Consider the following 11,011-nt stretch of genomic DNA (forward strand, 5'->3'; position numbering starts at 1 on the left):
AAGAAAAGATAGCATTACTTTGTCAAATGGCTGGAATTCATAAACTCCCATGAGCAAAAAAGTTCAAAAGCCAAATAGATGCTGCCATTATTGGTTCCCACTGAGGAGCAAGAGAGAGATAGACAGCATATGTATCCCTGTGGAAGGGGCTGTTGACCATATCACAATCTCTTTCATCTCAGAGGAATTTGTATAAATTGATGGTGATATCATTAAGAAGTACAATTTCTGAAAGAAAAGCAGGTGGTAACTGCGTATGACCGCGTATTGAAAATCAGCCCGAGTCAGGAATTTAGATTAAGGGAAAAATCTTCAATCTTTATTGAAGTGAAGAGGTGAAAAAGGATCGCGATAGCAGCATGGGCAGCTGTGACAGGAAGCCAGCTAGCAGAGGGGGTTGGAGATGAAGGGCCGGCGCAATGGCAATGCGAGCAGCCGTGTCAGGACGCCAGCCAGCAGTCTCTCCTTCCGCTTCCCCTTCCACACCCCTGCCTCCCCCCACCAAAATCGTCATTTCCTATACAACACACATCAGGACTTGCACAAAGAGTGGGCGGGGCCATTCTTTCTCCAAGCATATATATTTATAGAGTATGGTCCAATTACTATTTAGCCTCACGTGCTTGGGACCTCAGTGCATCAACTCAAGCCTCCGCCTATTACAATTCAGTGCATAAAAGAGTTGTATTTCCCTTAGATTACTTGCTGTCATGGGAAGAGTGGGGATGAGGGAGCAAAGGAGAAACACTGGAATCACAAGCTTTGACAAAAATGAATGTTGAATTCTCTACATGTATTTGGAAAAATACTAATTTCAAGATTAAAAAAATAAAATTTTAAATATACTATAGGAAATCTTTCTAATGTAAACTTTTTCCCTCCTCTTACTCTCATTGGCCTCCCTCCTCTTTTATCTCAATCTTTTTCCTCTGTCTTCCTTCCCTCCCCTTGTCCTTTTTTCTCTATTTTGCTCACCTACTCTCTGCCCTCCCTTCTCAGAATCAGCACTCAGTAGGTTTTTTCCAGTCTTTTATTGGGGCTGCTGATATGTCTTGTTCGATTCCAATTGTAGTTCTCACTTATATGAATTTTTTTTTTTGTTTCTTCCAAAATTTTCTCTTTGATCTATGGGTTTCTAAATTTAGCACGAACATTCTGATGTTTTCCACAATGGATTTCGTTGAGACGGTATTGGGGGATATTTTTTTTTCCTATTTTGACATTTTCCCCTCATGTCCTAGCATTCCAGGACAGTATTCCCAAATTATTGCTTGCATTACTGTATTAAGGTTCTTTTTTTTGGTCCAAATGTTCAGGTAGTCCAGTTCTTCAGTTTTCTATTCCTAATCTGTTCTCCAGATGTGTCTTTTAAGTTATGTTTCACGATGTTCAATTTGTTTTCAATATTTACAATCTCTATTGTCATTTCTTGGTTGTTCTTCACTGCCATGACTTCCTGTTAAATCCGGATTAGCTCACTGGAGGCCATAGGATCAGACAGAGTCAGGAGAAGTAAAAGTCTTTGGCCCTTAGGAGGAGAAGTGAAAGCAGCAGGCAAACTGCCACAGGCTCGCCCAAAGATGTATCTTCCATTGTCCCTGTCCAAAGTCACCAACTTCTCTCCTCCTCGTCCTGCTGCAAAGATAGTCTCTGGCCTCTGTCCCTCTGCCCTCTAATCCTTGCCTATGATTATCTTAACACCAAACCTTCACCCAGCAGCAACTGTGAGAAGAGCCATTTATCCAAACATATGCTAATAGAGTCATTGTCTCATATCCAATGAATAATTACCCTTAACTGCTCCTCCTCTCATTCAAGCACACTTTTTTTCAGCATTTCAGCCCTTTACAGCTTCCCATTGCCAATCTTCATTTTTCAAAGACTTTATTTTCATCTTGAGACTCCTTTCTGCCTTTGCAAGTTGTTGTTTTGTTTTTTTGTTTTTTTGTTTTTTTTTTTTTATGCTTTTGGTTTTTCTTGGAAGCATTTTTTTTCCCCCTGGTTACTTTTTTCTCAGTTTCTTTTGATTTTCAGTACTTTTTTGAGCTCTACACATTTTCTTTGGTTTTGCAGCCATTGCACATTACTCTTCAGGGTAAAAGCTTTTTTTTTACTTAAGTGTCATCCTCTGAAGATGAACTCTTGTCTTCCCTGTTCTGATAATATATTTCAATGGTGGGGTGCTTCCTTGCAGGTGTGTTTTTTAAAACGAGGAATGATTATCGAGCTCTTTTAATTGATGTATGGAGAGGGGGGGAGTTCTTCAAGCTTCCTTTCAGAAGTGCCCTCTGACCAGGAACCCCAAGGACTCTGACCAAGGACCCCAAGGCAAGAGCTCCCCTTGCCTGCAAGTACCAGCAGCCAGCAGCGTCCCGGATCCACTGCCTCTGCAGCCGCCCAGAGCTGGATCCTCGCCAGGGCCACGTCCTCAGTGCCACGTCCAAGTGACCCAGCTGGACCTGGCTGCCGTCCTAGTCAGCCCAGCTTCCCTCAGGCCTCCAGGACTCGACCTCACCTTGACAAGAGAGTCTGGGAGAGAAAAGTGTCTGTGCTTCTTCCTGAGGCTCTGGCCGCTCCCGGCTTAGCTGAGGGGCCGCACTTGTTTCGGGGGATTTAGCCTGGAGGTGTTGCCACTTTAGAGAGGTTCCTCACCAGTCCCAAGGCTTTTTTCACAACCCTGTGGGTTGTGTGAAGGACCCCCTGTGATACCCCAAGTCTAATTTGTATGTCTACATTTCTCTAAGTTAACGCTTTGTTCCCTTTGTGGGGGAAATTTTGAGAGCCCAATCACCTCACCTTCCCAGTCCCCTCCAGAGCGGAAGTTTTTAAAACAGGACCAAAATGAACCTTGTTGTCCCCCACCGTTTTCCTTCGGGATTTGGGAGGAGTGCTTGGGAAGTGTTGCTGGAGGAGGTTTTGACTGGGCAGCCGAGGCTGGCTGGAATGTTCCGGTGCTCCTCGAGGACCCCCTGGTTTTCCCAGTACTGCGTGGCGGAGGTTGTTCGGGTGCTGCAGGCTCTTCTCCCCGGGGAGAACTCCTTGTCAGGACTGGGGACGTTTTGGTGTTCTTGCCAGGAGCTCGGAATAATTAAAGGCCAGTAATGTGGAGAGCTTGGTCAAGGGGAGGAGCTTCTTCCCGGTGACAGATAGAGGCAGCTCTGGAAGCAACTTTGGGGGATGTCTTGGCCACCATTGTGAGGACTGGGGATATTTTGGTGTTCCTCTTTCGAGGAACGCTCATTATTTTGATTGGCTTAACCTGGATGGGTTCTGGGGGTGGGGGTCCTCCTCCCTGAGCCCAAGGAAGGACGGCTGGTAGCTTTAGAGATGAAGCCTTGTAAAGTTCCACCTATAATTCCTCCAACATCATACCAAATGGAGAGTTTGTCAGCTTCAGCCTCTTTCCATCTAAAGTTGTTGCTCAAATAAAAGGGCAGCCAGAAGAAGGAGGAATAATTCACTAACTTCAAGCAGGCATGGGCCAGGGAATACAGCATAACTCCAGGAAGGCAACAAGCCTGATAAAAGCTGATTGCTTTGGGCCGATGGAGTGTACTTATTTCTTGGATTGAATACTTGGGTTCATGCTCTTCACTGTCAGTATTGTGAATTAGTGGTCTACAAGGGTCATCTTCAGAACTTTCTTCCTCCTCAATCCCTGGAAGACCAATTTCTTCTGGAGATATCAAAAGCCCAAAGAAGATAACAATTCCACCAGCAAACTGTATTGATGCTGTGAACAAGAAGGCATACTCATACCCATATTGCCAAACTGAAGACGCCAGGCATGCTCCCAAAATATTGCCTACTGAGGCACAAGCACTCCAGAGACCAAAAATGACTCCCCGTCCAGCTTTCCCAAACCGGTTGCCCATTACTGCAACAACACATGGCCAACCAGTGGCCTGGAGCAGGCCATTCAAAATCCACAGGGACTAGTTATAGAAACGAAGCCATTCTGGGAGGGTGCCAAAGCAAAATACCACCACTGCAGAGGAGCCCATGCCAAAGGACAGAACCCATCGCATATTGAACCGATCCCCAATTATACCACCGATGAAAAGACCCACAGCATAGGAAAAAAATGGTGTCCAGCATTACTAGGAAAAGAGTTGCTTCCTCTGCATTTGGAAATAAATGGTTGCTGGGTCCAAGGCTCAGCAGGCAGTTTTGTTTGGAGTCCATTGGCTAGAAGTGCTGACCTTCACCTTGATAAAGGTTTTGCTTGAAGCATGAAGAAGTGAATAACTGAAGAAAGTGAGCAGGAATGCAACACCATGATGATGAGTAAATCTGGACATGCAAGTCCTAACTTTGCAAAGTAGTGGGTCCAGCCATACTTTCTTCCTGTCCTTTCTACCTCAGCCTTGATCTTAATGCTTAGAAGCACCCAGGGTCAACAGCTGGTGACACCGCTGCCGTCGCCTCTGCCTCCGCATGGCCCAGCCGCGCCTCCCCGCGCTTCGCAGAGCGGAAGCTTTTAAAAACACGACCAAAACGATCGTCGTCGTCCCCCACCGTTTTCCTCCCGGATTTGGGAGTGCTTGGGAAGTGTTGCTGGAGGAGGCTTGCACTGGGCAGCCGAGGCTGCCCCTCCTCTGGTGCTCCTCCAGGACCCCCTGGTTTTCCCAGGCCCCACTGGGGCCGCGTTGGTGTTTGTCCCAGGAGCCGGGAGTAACTGGCGCCCGGTTATTTGGAGGGGCCTGTCAAGGGAGCTGGCAACTTCCGGGGATGTCTTGGCCCCCATGGTGCGGAGTGACCTCGGGCCGCTCAGGACTTTGATTGGCCTCACTGGGGGTGGGGGTCCTCCTCCCTGGGTCCAGGGGAAGGAAGGTCGGGACGGATTTTTCATTGGTGTCCCGCATGGCGGGGCCGGGAATATTTTGGCCGGCCTGCGCCAGGGAGCAGCCATGGCCCAGCCCTGATGGGTGGTAGTGGGTGCTGGGCCCTCGGGGCGCGAATTCGCCAGAAGGCAAAAAGGTACAGAAGAACAGGATATGACCGGCAGTCGGAATGGAACCCGAGCATCTTCCCTTCGGGAAGAAGGGGCGGTTCTTGGGCTTTTAATGACCCTTTGTATTAGGCTCCTTCCGCCTTCCTCCACCGAATCTGTGAATGAAGAAGGGACCATATGAGCAATGGGGAAGCAATCAGGAAAGAGACTGTGGGCGGGAAAGATCGCAGCAGCCCAGGGATTATGATCTACCAGGAGTGATACCTGCCCTTTGGAGGACAACTGGACCCTTGTCAACATGTTCTTGCACCTGTTCTCCTTCTTTGCATTCTTGGAGGAAGCACAAAGAGACAATTTCCTTACTTCCAATGTTTGTGGTAACCCCATTATTTCTACAGAGTTGTTTGGATGGAGTCATCCCCTTAGACTGAAAGCTCCTCCAGGCCAAAGAGCTTGCTTTGGGCCTTTCTTTGTATGCCCCGCAGGCTTGCTATGTGGAAGCTTGGCCCATGGTAGATAATTAATGAATGTTTATTGACTGTGGCCTCCACTCATTCTTCCCTCCTTCTCACTCTTCTAAACTCTGCACTGTGGTTTCTCACATTCTCATTCAGTTGAGTTTTACTGATTGAAACGCTAAGTTACTCTTCTAACTTCCAAAGTCCAAAAGTGAATAAATTTTTTTGCTTTTTATTTAATTTGATATTTTACCAAACTTACATTCACAAAATATTTGTACATTTGTTTTTAAGATTTTAGCTTTCGAGGTTCTTTCCCCGATTTCCACCCACATTTAAAATTATGCAAAACATTTCCATAAAAGTTGTAAATAAAAACATAAATCTCCTACCTTCATGAAAAATAAAAGCCTCAAGAAAAATTGAGTTAAAAGTAGAGAGAGAAAGAGGGAAAGAGAGAATGCTTTGATGTGTATTCCAACACAATCATTCCTTTTCTTTGAATGGATAGGATTTTTTTATAGAAGTCCTTCAGAGTTGGTGTGGATGATCGTGTTAGTGAGATTAACAAAAGCATTTTCAACTGGTCACTCTAGAACATTGCTGTCATTTCATCTATAGCATATTTCACTCTGTTCATGGAGGACTTTACTAGTTGTTTTTTCCCCTAAGAACATTCTGCTCATCGTTTCCCACAGAACAATGATATCCCATCAGAGAAACTTGCTTCAAAAATTGTTTTTATATTTACTATTGCTAATTGTATTTCCCCCCCATATAGTCTCTGTTTTCAGTCTGTCTCTCCTCAACAGTGTTTCACTACTGATCACTGACTTCCCCAAAATGAGATATTCCTTTATGATTCCCACTTCTCTCCTATTCCATTCCCCTCCTATTTTCTTGCAGGCTGAGATAGAGTTTGATATCCCTATTCAGTTTTTATGGTATCTCCTATTCAAATCAATACTGAGGAGAGTAAGATTCATTCAACCAACTTCTTGTCTCTCTCTTCCCCTCCCACTGGAAATCCTTTTTCTTCCCTCTTTTTCTTATGGCAGATAATTTACACCATTCTACTTCTCTGTTTTCCCTTTTCCCTAAAACTTCCTGTCTCTTCTCCATCATTAAAAAAAAGATATTTTCATATTCCTTTCATATTCCACTCACACCCCTTATCCTCTGGCTATGCCTGTTCCTTTTAACTATCAGAAGATTGATAATGTCATAGAATCATCCTCCTATGTCACAATGTACAGAGATAAAACTTAAACCACTCCCAAATGTATTGAACCTGCCTCAGTCTCTTTCTTGAGCTCTCTACCCTAATTCCCACATAATGTGTTGGATATTTTAACCCAGATGCCAATTGAACCGAAACCTCAAGTGGTCCAAAACAGAATCTGTTCTTAGTCCCACACCCTCAGCCCTCTTCTGAAATTCCCTTTTCTGTCAGCCAGGTTTGCGGGCTCAATCATCCACAACTCTTCCCTTTGCTTACAGCAGATATCATCCATGGCATCTTTTTAATTCCTTACTCAAAATTTTTCCCCCAGAGGTTTTCTTTTCTTCACTCTCTAACAACCATTTCACCCTGTCCACCTCTCTCCTACACTCTTCTGATGGCCTTATTGTTCCTTTAGGATTATGCCTTCTGACATGTTCTCTAATCTATATTTAATTTATATTTATCTGGCATATTTTAGTTTGTATACTTTTGGTTCTCCCTCTTAGAATCAATTTTTGGGGGTATCTTCCTCATTTAATATAGTGACTGACATAAGAACAAGTATTACTACTTATTTGTGGATACTCACCATGGTTATAGACACGATTGTTTTTCCCCATGGAAAACATGGCAGTCGGGTGGTCCAAATATTTCCTGAGGGAAAAGAACATCAACAAATACTAAGCTTTGGTTCCAATAACTACCCCATCTTCCCAAGTATAGGAGCAGCAAGCAGCCCAAGACAGCCCTACTAGTTCATTGGGGACAGCCCAGCTATTGCCTTTTTCATCCTCTATTTGGTTTTTACAGTAGAGCCAGCCTCAACACAATTGATAAAATCCTTTTTTATCCATTTGATCCAATTTGATCCATTACTAAAGGACCCTTTCCCTTTTGCTCCTTTCTTCACCCCTTCTCTCCTCTTTCTTCATCATTAAAAGTAATCCAAAGGCAGCAACTGACAATTTCCTTTGTATGACAATAGAAGAAAAAGAGAATGGCACCCTGTAGGCAAAGTGTCAATATAAAGAAAAATCTATCGAGTTCATTTGTTTCCTGTGAGGGGTACTTTATGTCAGACTGCTCACAGCACAAAATTTCTGAGAATATTTCCAATTTTCTTTGATTTCACAACATCTTATGGACTTGTCGGGCTATAGTCCATTGGCTCGCATCTCTGCTTCTGTTTTCCTGGAAGAAGGGCAAAATACTAACTACAATGTGGGCCAGAAGGGTCAGAAATGGAGGCTTGAAAGTCCTAACTTATACGTCTACCCTGGACAAACTTTTCTCAGTCTTTTCAGTGGCCTGAAGCACACCAGCTCTCTAGGAAGAAATGACAGATTGGCTACCCAAGTACAAAACAAAGGGATTTTCCACACCTACATTGAATATCTACAGGTATAATGAACAACCTTGTCCACCCACCCTCCAATCAAAAAAAAAAAAAAAAAAAAAAAAAAAAGAATAGATATACATTGTGAGATTTCCAAGAATTTTTTTTTTATGAATTTAAAATATTGATTGGAGCAAAGGGGAATAGGCTCCAGTAGTTGTCAGAAGGCAAATTGTTAGAAAGCCGTTAAGAACTTTGATGCTGCTGCGCCCAATCTCCTCTCCCACTAAGGGGATCCAAAAATCTCTAATGCTTCAACTTGATCTCCCAATGGATGGAATTGTTTGAATGGTATAAGCAATGAGGACCTGGAGGCAGTCTCAGGGTCACATCAAGGAGAGAGAGAATGAGAGGAAACACCTCTCTTCTGTCCTTTGCAATGTACTCAACAGCCTTTCCCAATATACAAACTTATTTGATCCTTCTATCAACTCTGTGAGGAAATGGAGGCAAACAGGGGAAATGGTTTGCCTCAGGGACTCTCAACTCTCTCTGAGACTGAATTTGAAACTCAAGTCATCCTGACTCCCAGGTCTCTGTTTTTCTTATATTCAAGAACAGAGGAGCCTCTTCAGGACAACAACAAAATGTCATTTTCTTTTTCTCCTAAGAGTCTACAAAAGAGGCTTCTCTCTTATGATTTCACTTGTATTGAGGACATTGAGGACAGAGGAACAAGCAGCTTGTCCATTGCCTATTGCTGACACAAGGAAGAAGGTCTCTCCCATTGATCTCTAGAACATCCCAAAAATTACACACCTCCCCCCAAAATACAAACTTTTTCATTCCTTCTACACATATTCGGCTTTCCCCATCCCCTTAAGAGTCTGTATCGTGGAGCCTCTTACCTGTAGTGCTGGCAGAATAAAAAAACCAGGCAACCCTTTATCTGATGAAATAACACACACACACACACACACACACACACACACACACACACACAAACACAGAAACAAACACACACTCTCAGACACAGTGTGTCTCTCTCCCTGTCTCTTCCTCTCACTCCCTCTTCCTCCTTTCCCTCTCTATCGCTGTCTCATACTCTATCACTATCTCCTCTCCTTCTCCTTCTACCTCTCTCCCTCTCTCTATCGCTGTTCTGGGTTCTGGCGCCCTCTCTCCCTCTCCTCTCCCTCTCTGCCTCTCTCTCTCTCTCTCTCTATCTCTCTCGCACAGAACACAGTTCTTGAGTCTCCTTGCCTTTTATCCTAGGAACACTTTGTGAGGTAGTGATGACATCACATATTTCTCTTCTATCAGTTATGTCCTTCCAGCTACTGTGATTGGATATGTGCAGAAACTGGAAGCTTGTCCCTTACATAGTTTACTAAACCAGAGCCACTCTGCCTTTATTGGGTTTCCTTAAATAGTTTTGTCACCTTCCACCTAGAGTGTATCATTACCACATATTAAAGATATCTCTCAACATTTAACTTTTAAAATTCTTGTCTTTGACTGACTGTGCATTAATAAGGAAAAAATATATTTGTGTCTGGATTGCATAGATAAGGGGAATTTGATATGCTTCTTTGTAAAACTTTTTTTGATTCCGTTTTCATTTCTTTTCTCTCTCTGGTTCAAATCCAGGACAGATATTTGGCTTTTTTTATACCTTATACGGTGTTAAGTGTGGATCAATGTCTAGTTTCTGCCATACCAGTTTCTAATTTTCCCCGCAGTTTTTGTCAAATAGTGAATTCTTATCCCAAAAGCTGGGGTCTTTGGGTTTGTGAAACACTAGATTGCTATAGCTATTGACTGTTTTGTCCTATGAACCTAAGCTATTTCACTGATCAACTAGTCTATTTCTTAGGCAGTACCAAATGGTTTTGATGACCATTGCTTTTTAAGATAGTTTTAGATCTGGTACAGCCAGCTCACCGTCATTTGATATTTTTCATTAGTTTCCTTGAAGTTCTTGATCATAGTTTCTTGGAAGCTTGATTGGGATCACACTAAGTAAATAGATTCGTTTAGGTAGTAGTGTCAGTTTTATTAGATTAGCTTGACCCATCGAAGAGCGCTTGGTATTTTTCCAAGTGTTTAGATCTGACTTTATTTCTCAGATTCCACTGATTCCACACTTTATTTCTGTGGAAAGTGTTCTGTTGTTTTGTTCATATACTTCCTGACTTTCCCTTGACAGATAAATTCCCAAATATTTTATACTATTGGCGGTTGCTTTAAGTGGAATTTCTCTTTGTATCTCTGTTGGATTTTGGTAGTGATATATAAGAATGCTGATGATTTAAATCAGTTTAATTTGTATCCTGCAACTTTGCTAAAGTTGTGGATGATTTCTAATAGCTTTTTAGTAGAATCTCTGGGGTTCTCTAAGTAAACCATCATGTCATCTGCAAAAAGTGATCATTTGGTTTCATCATTACCTACTCTAGTTCCTTGAATCTCTCAACTCTTATTGCCGAAGCTAGCATTTCTAACACAATATTGCATAGTAGTGATGATAGTGGGCAACCTTGTTTCATTCCTGATCTTATTGGGATTTCCAGTTTATCCCCATTACATAAGAAGCTTATTGATAGTTTTAGATACTGATGAATTTTAAAGAAAAGTCCATTTATTCCTATACTCTCAAGTGTTTTTAATAAGAATGGATGTTGGATTTTATCAAATGCTTTTTCTGCATCTGTTGAGATAATCATATGGTTTTTGTATATTATAGCAATTTGGTTATTGCTATAGTCAATTATGCTAATAGTTTTCCTAATATTATTAAAGCAGCCCTGCATTCCTGGTATAAATCCTACTTGGTCATGGTGTATTATCCTGGGGATGATTTCTATAATCTTTATGATTTTTTGCATCAATATTTGTAATGGGCTGAGGCTTGAGTTGATGCACTGAGGTCCTAAGCACATGAGGCTAAATAGTAATTGGACTATAACCTATTAATATATAAGCTTGGAGAAGGGGAGGAGATGGTTCAGTGGATAGAGCACCAGCCTTGAAGTCAA

General features: G+C 42.6%; 1 protein-coding gene and 1 pseudogene across 1 annotated transcript; both read right to left on the minus strand.

Annotated features, from left to right (window-relative positions):
* Positions 1-291: 291 nt before the first annotated feature.
* On the minus strand, positions 292-4,338 carry LOC127538996 (sugar phosphate exchanger 3-like; annotated as a pseudogene).
* LOC127538997 (uncharacterized) lies at positions 292-8,926 on the minus strand. The gene is made up of 3 exons (XM_051962905.1): positions 8,882-8,926; positions 7,227-7,291; positions 292-5,109 (listed from the first exon to the last, which is right to left on the minus strand). The coding sequence occupies exons 2-3, from the start codon at positions 7,264-7,266 to the stop codon at positions 4,481-4,483; spliced, it is 669 nt and encodes a 222-aa protein (XP_051818865.1). The 5' UTR covers positions 7,267-7,291; positions 8,882-8,926; the 3' UTR covers positions 292-4,480.
* Positions 8,927-11,011: the final 2,085 nt, after the last annotated feature.

Source organism: Antechinus flavipes, chromosome 5 (assembly GCF_016432865.1).
Source record: "Antechinus flavipes isolate AdamAnt ecotype Samford, QLD, Australia chromosome 5, AdamAnt_v2, whole genome shotgun sequence".
In the NCBI taxonomy this organism is placed as follows: Eukaryota; Metazoa; Chordata; class Mammalia; order Dasyuromorphia; family Dasyuridae; genus Antechinus; species Antechinus flavipes.

Bases quoted from the DNA above. Each gene is read 5' to 3' on its own strand.
- LOC127538997 (XM_051962905.1), bottom strand. From the start codon at position 7,266: ATGTTTTCCATGGGGAAAAACAATCGTGTCTATAACCATG. The intron at 5,110-7,226 runs GTGAGTATCCAC...CTTCATTCACAG, and splicing joins CAATCGTGTCTATAACCATG to ATTCGGTGGAGGAAGGCGGA.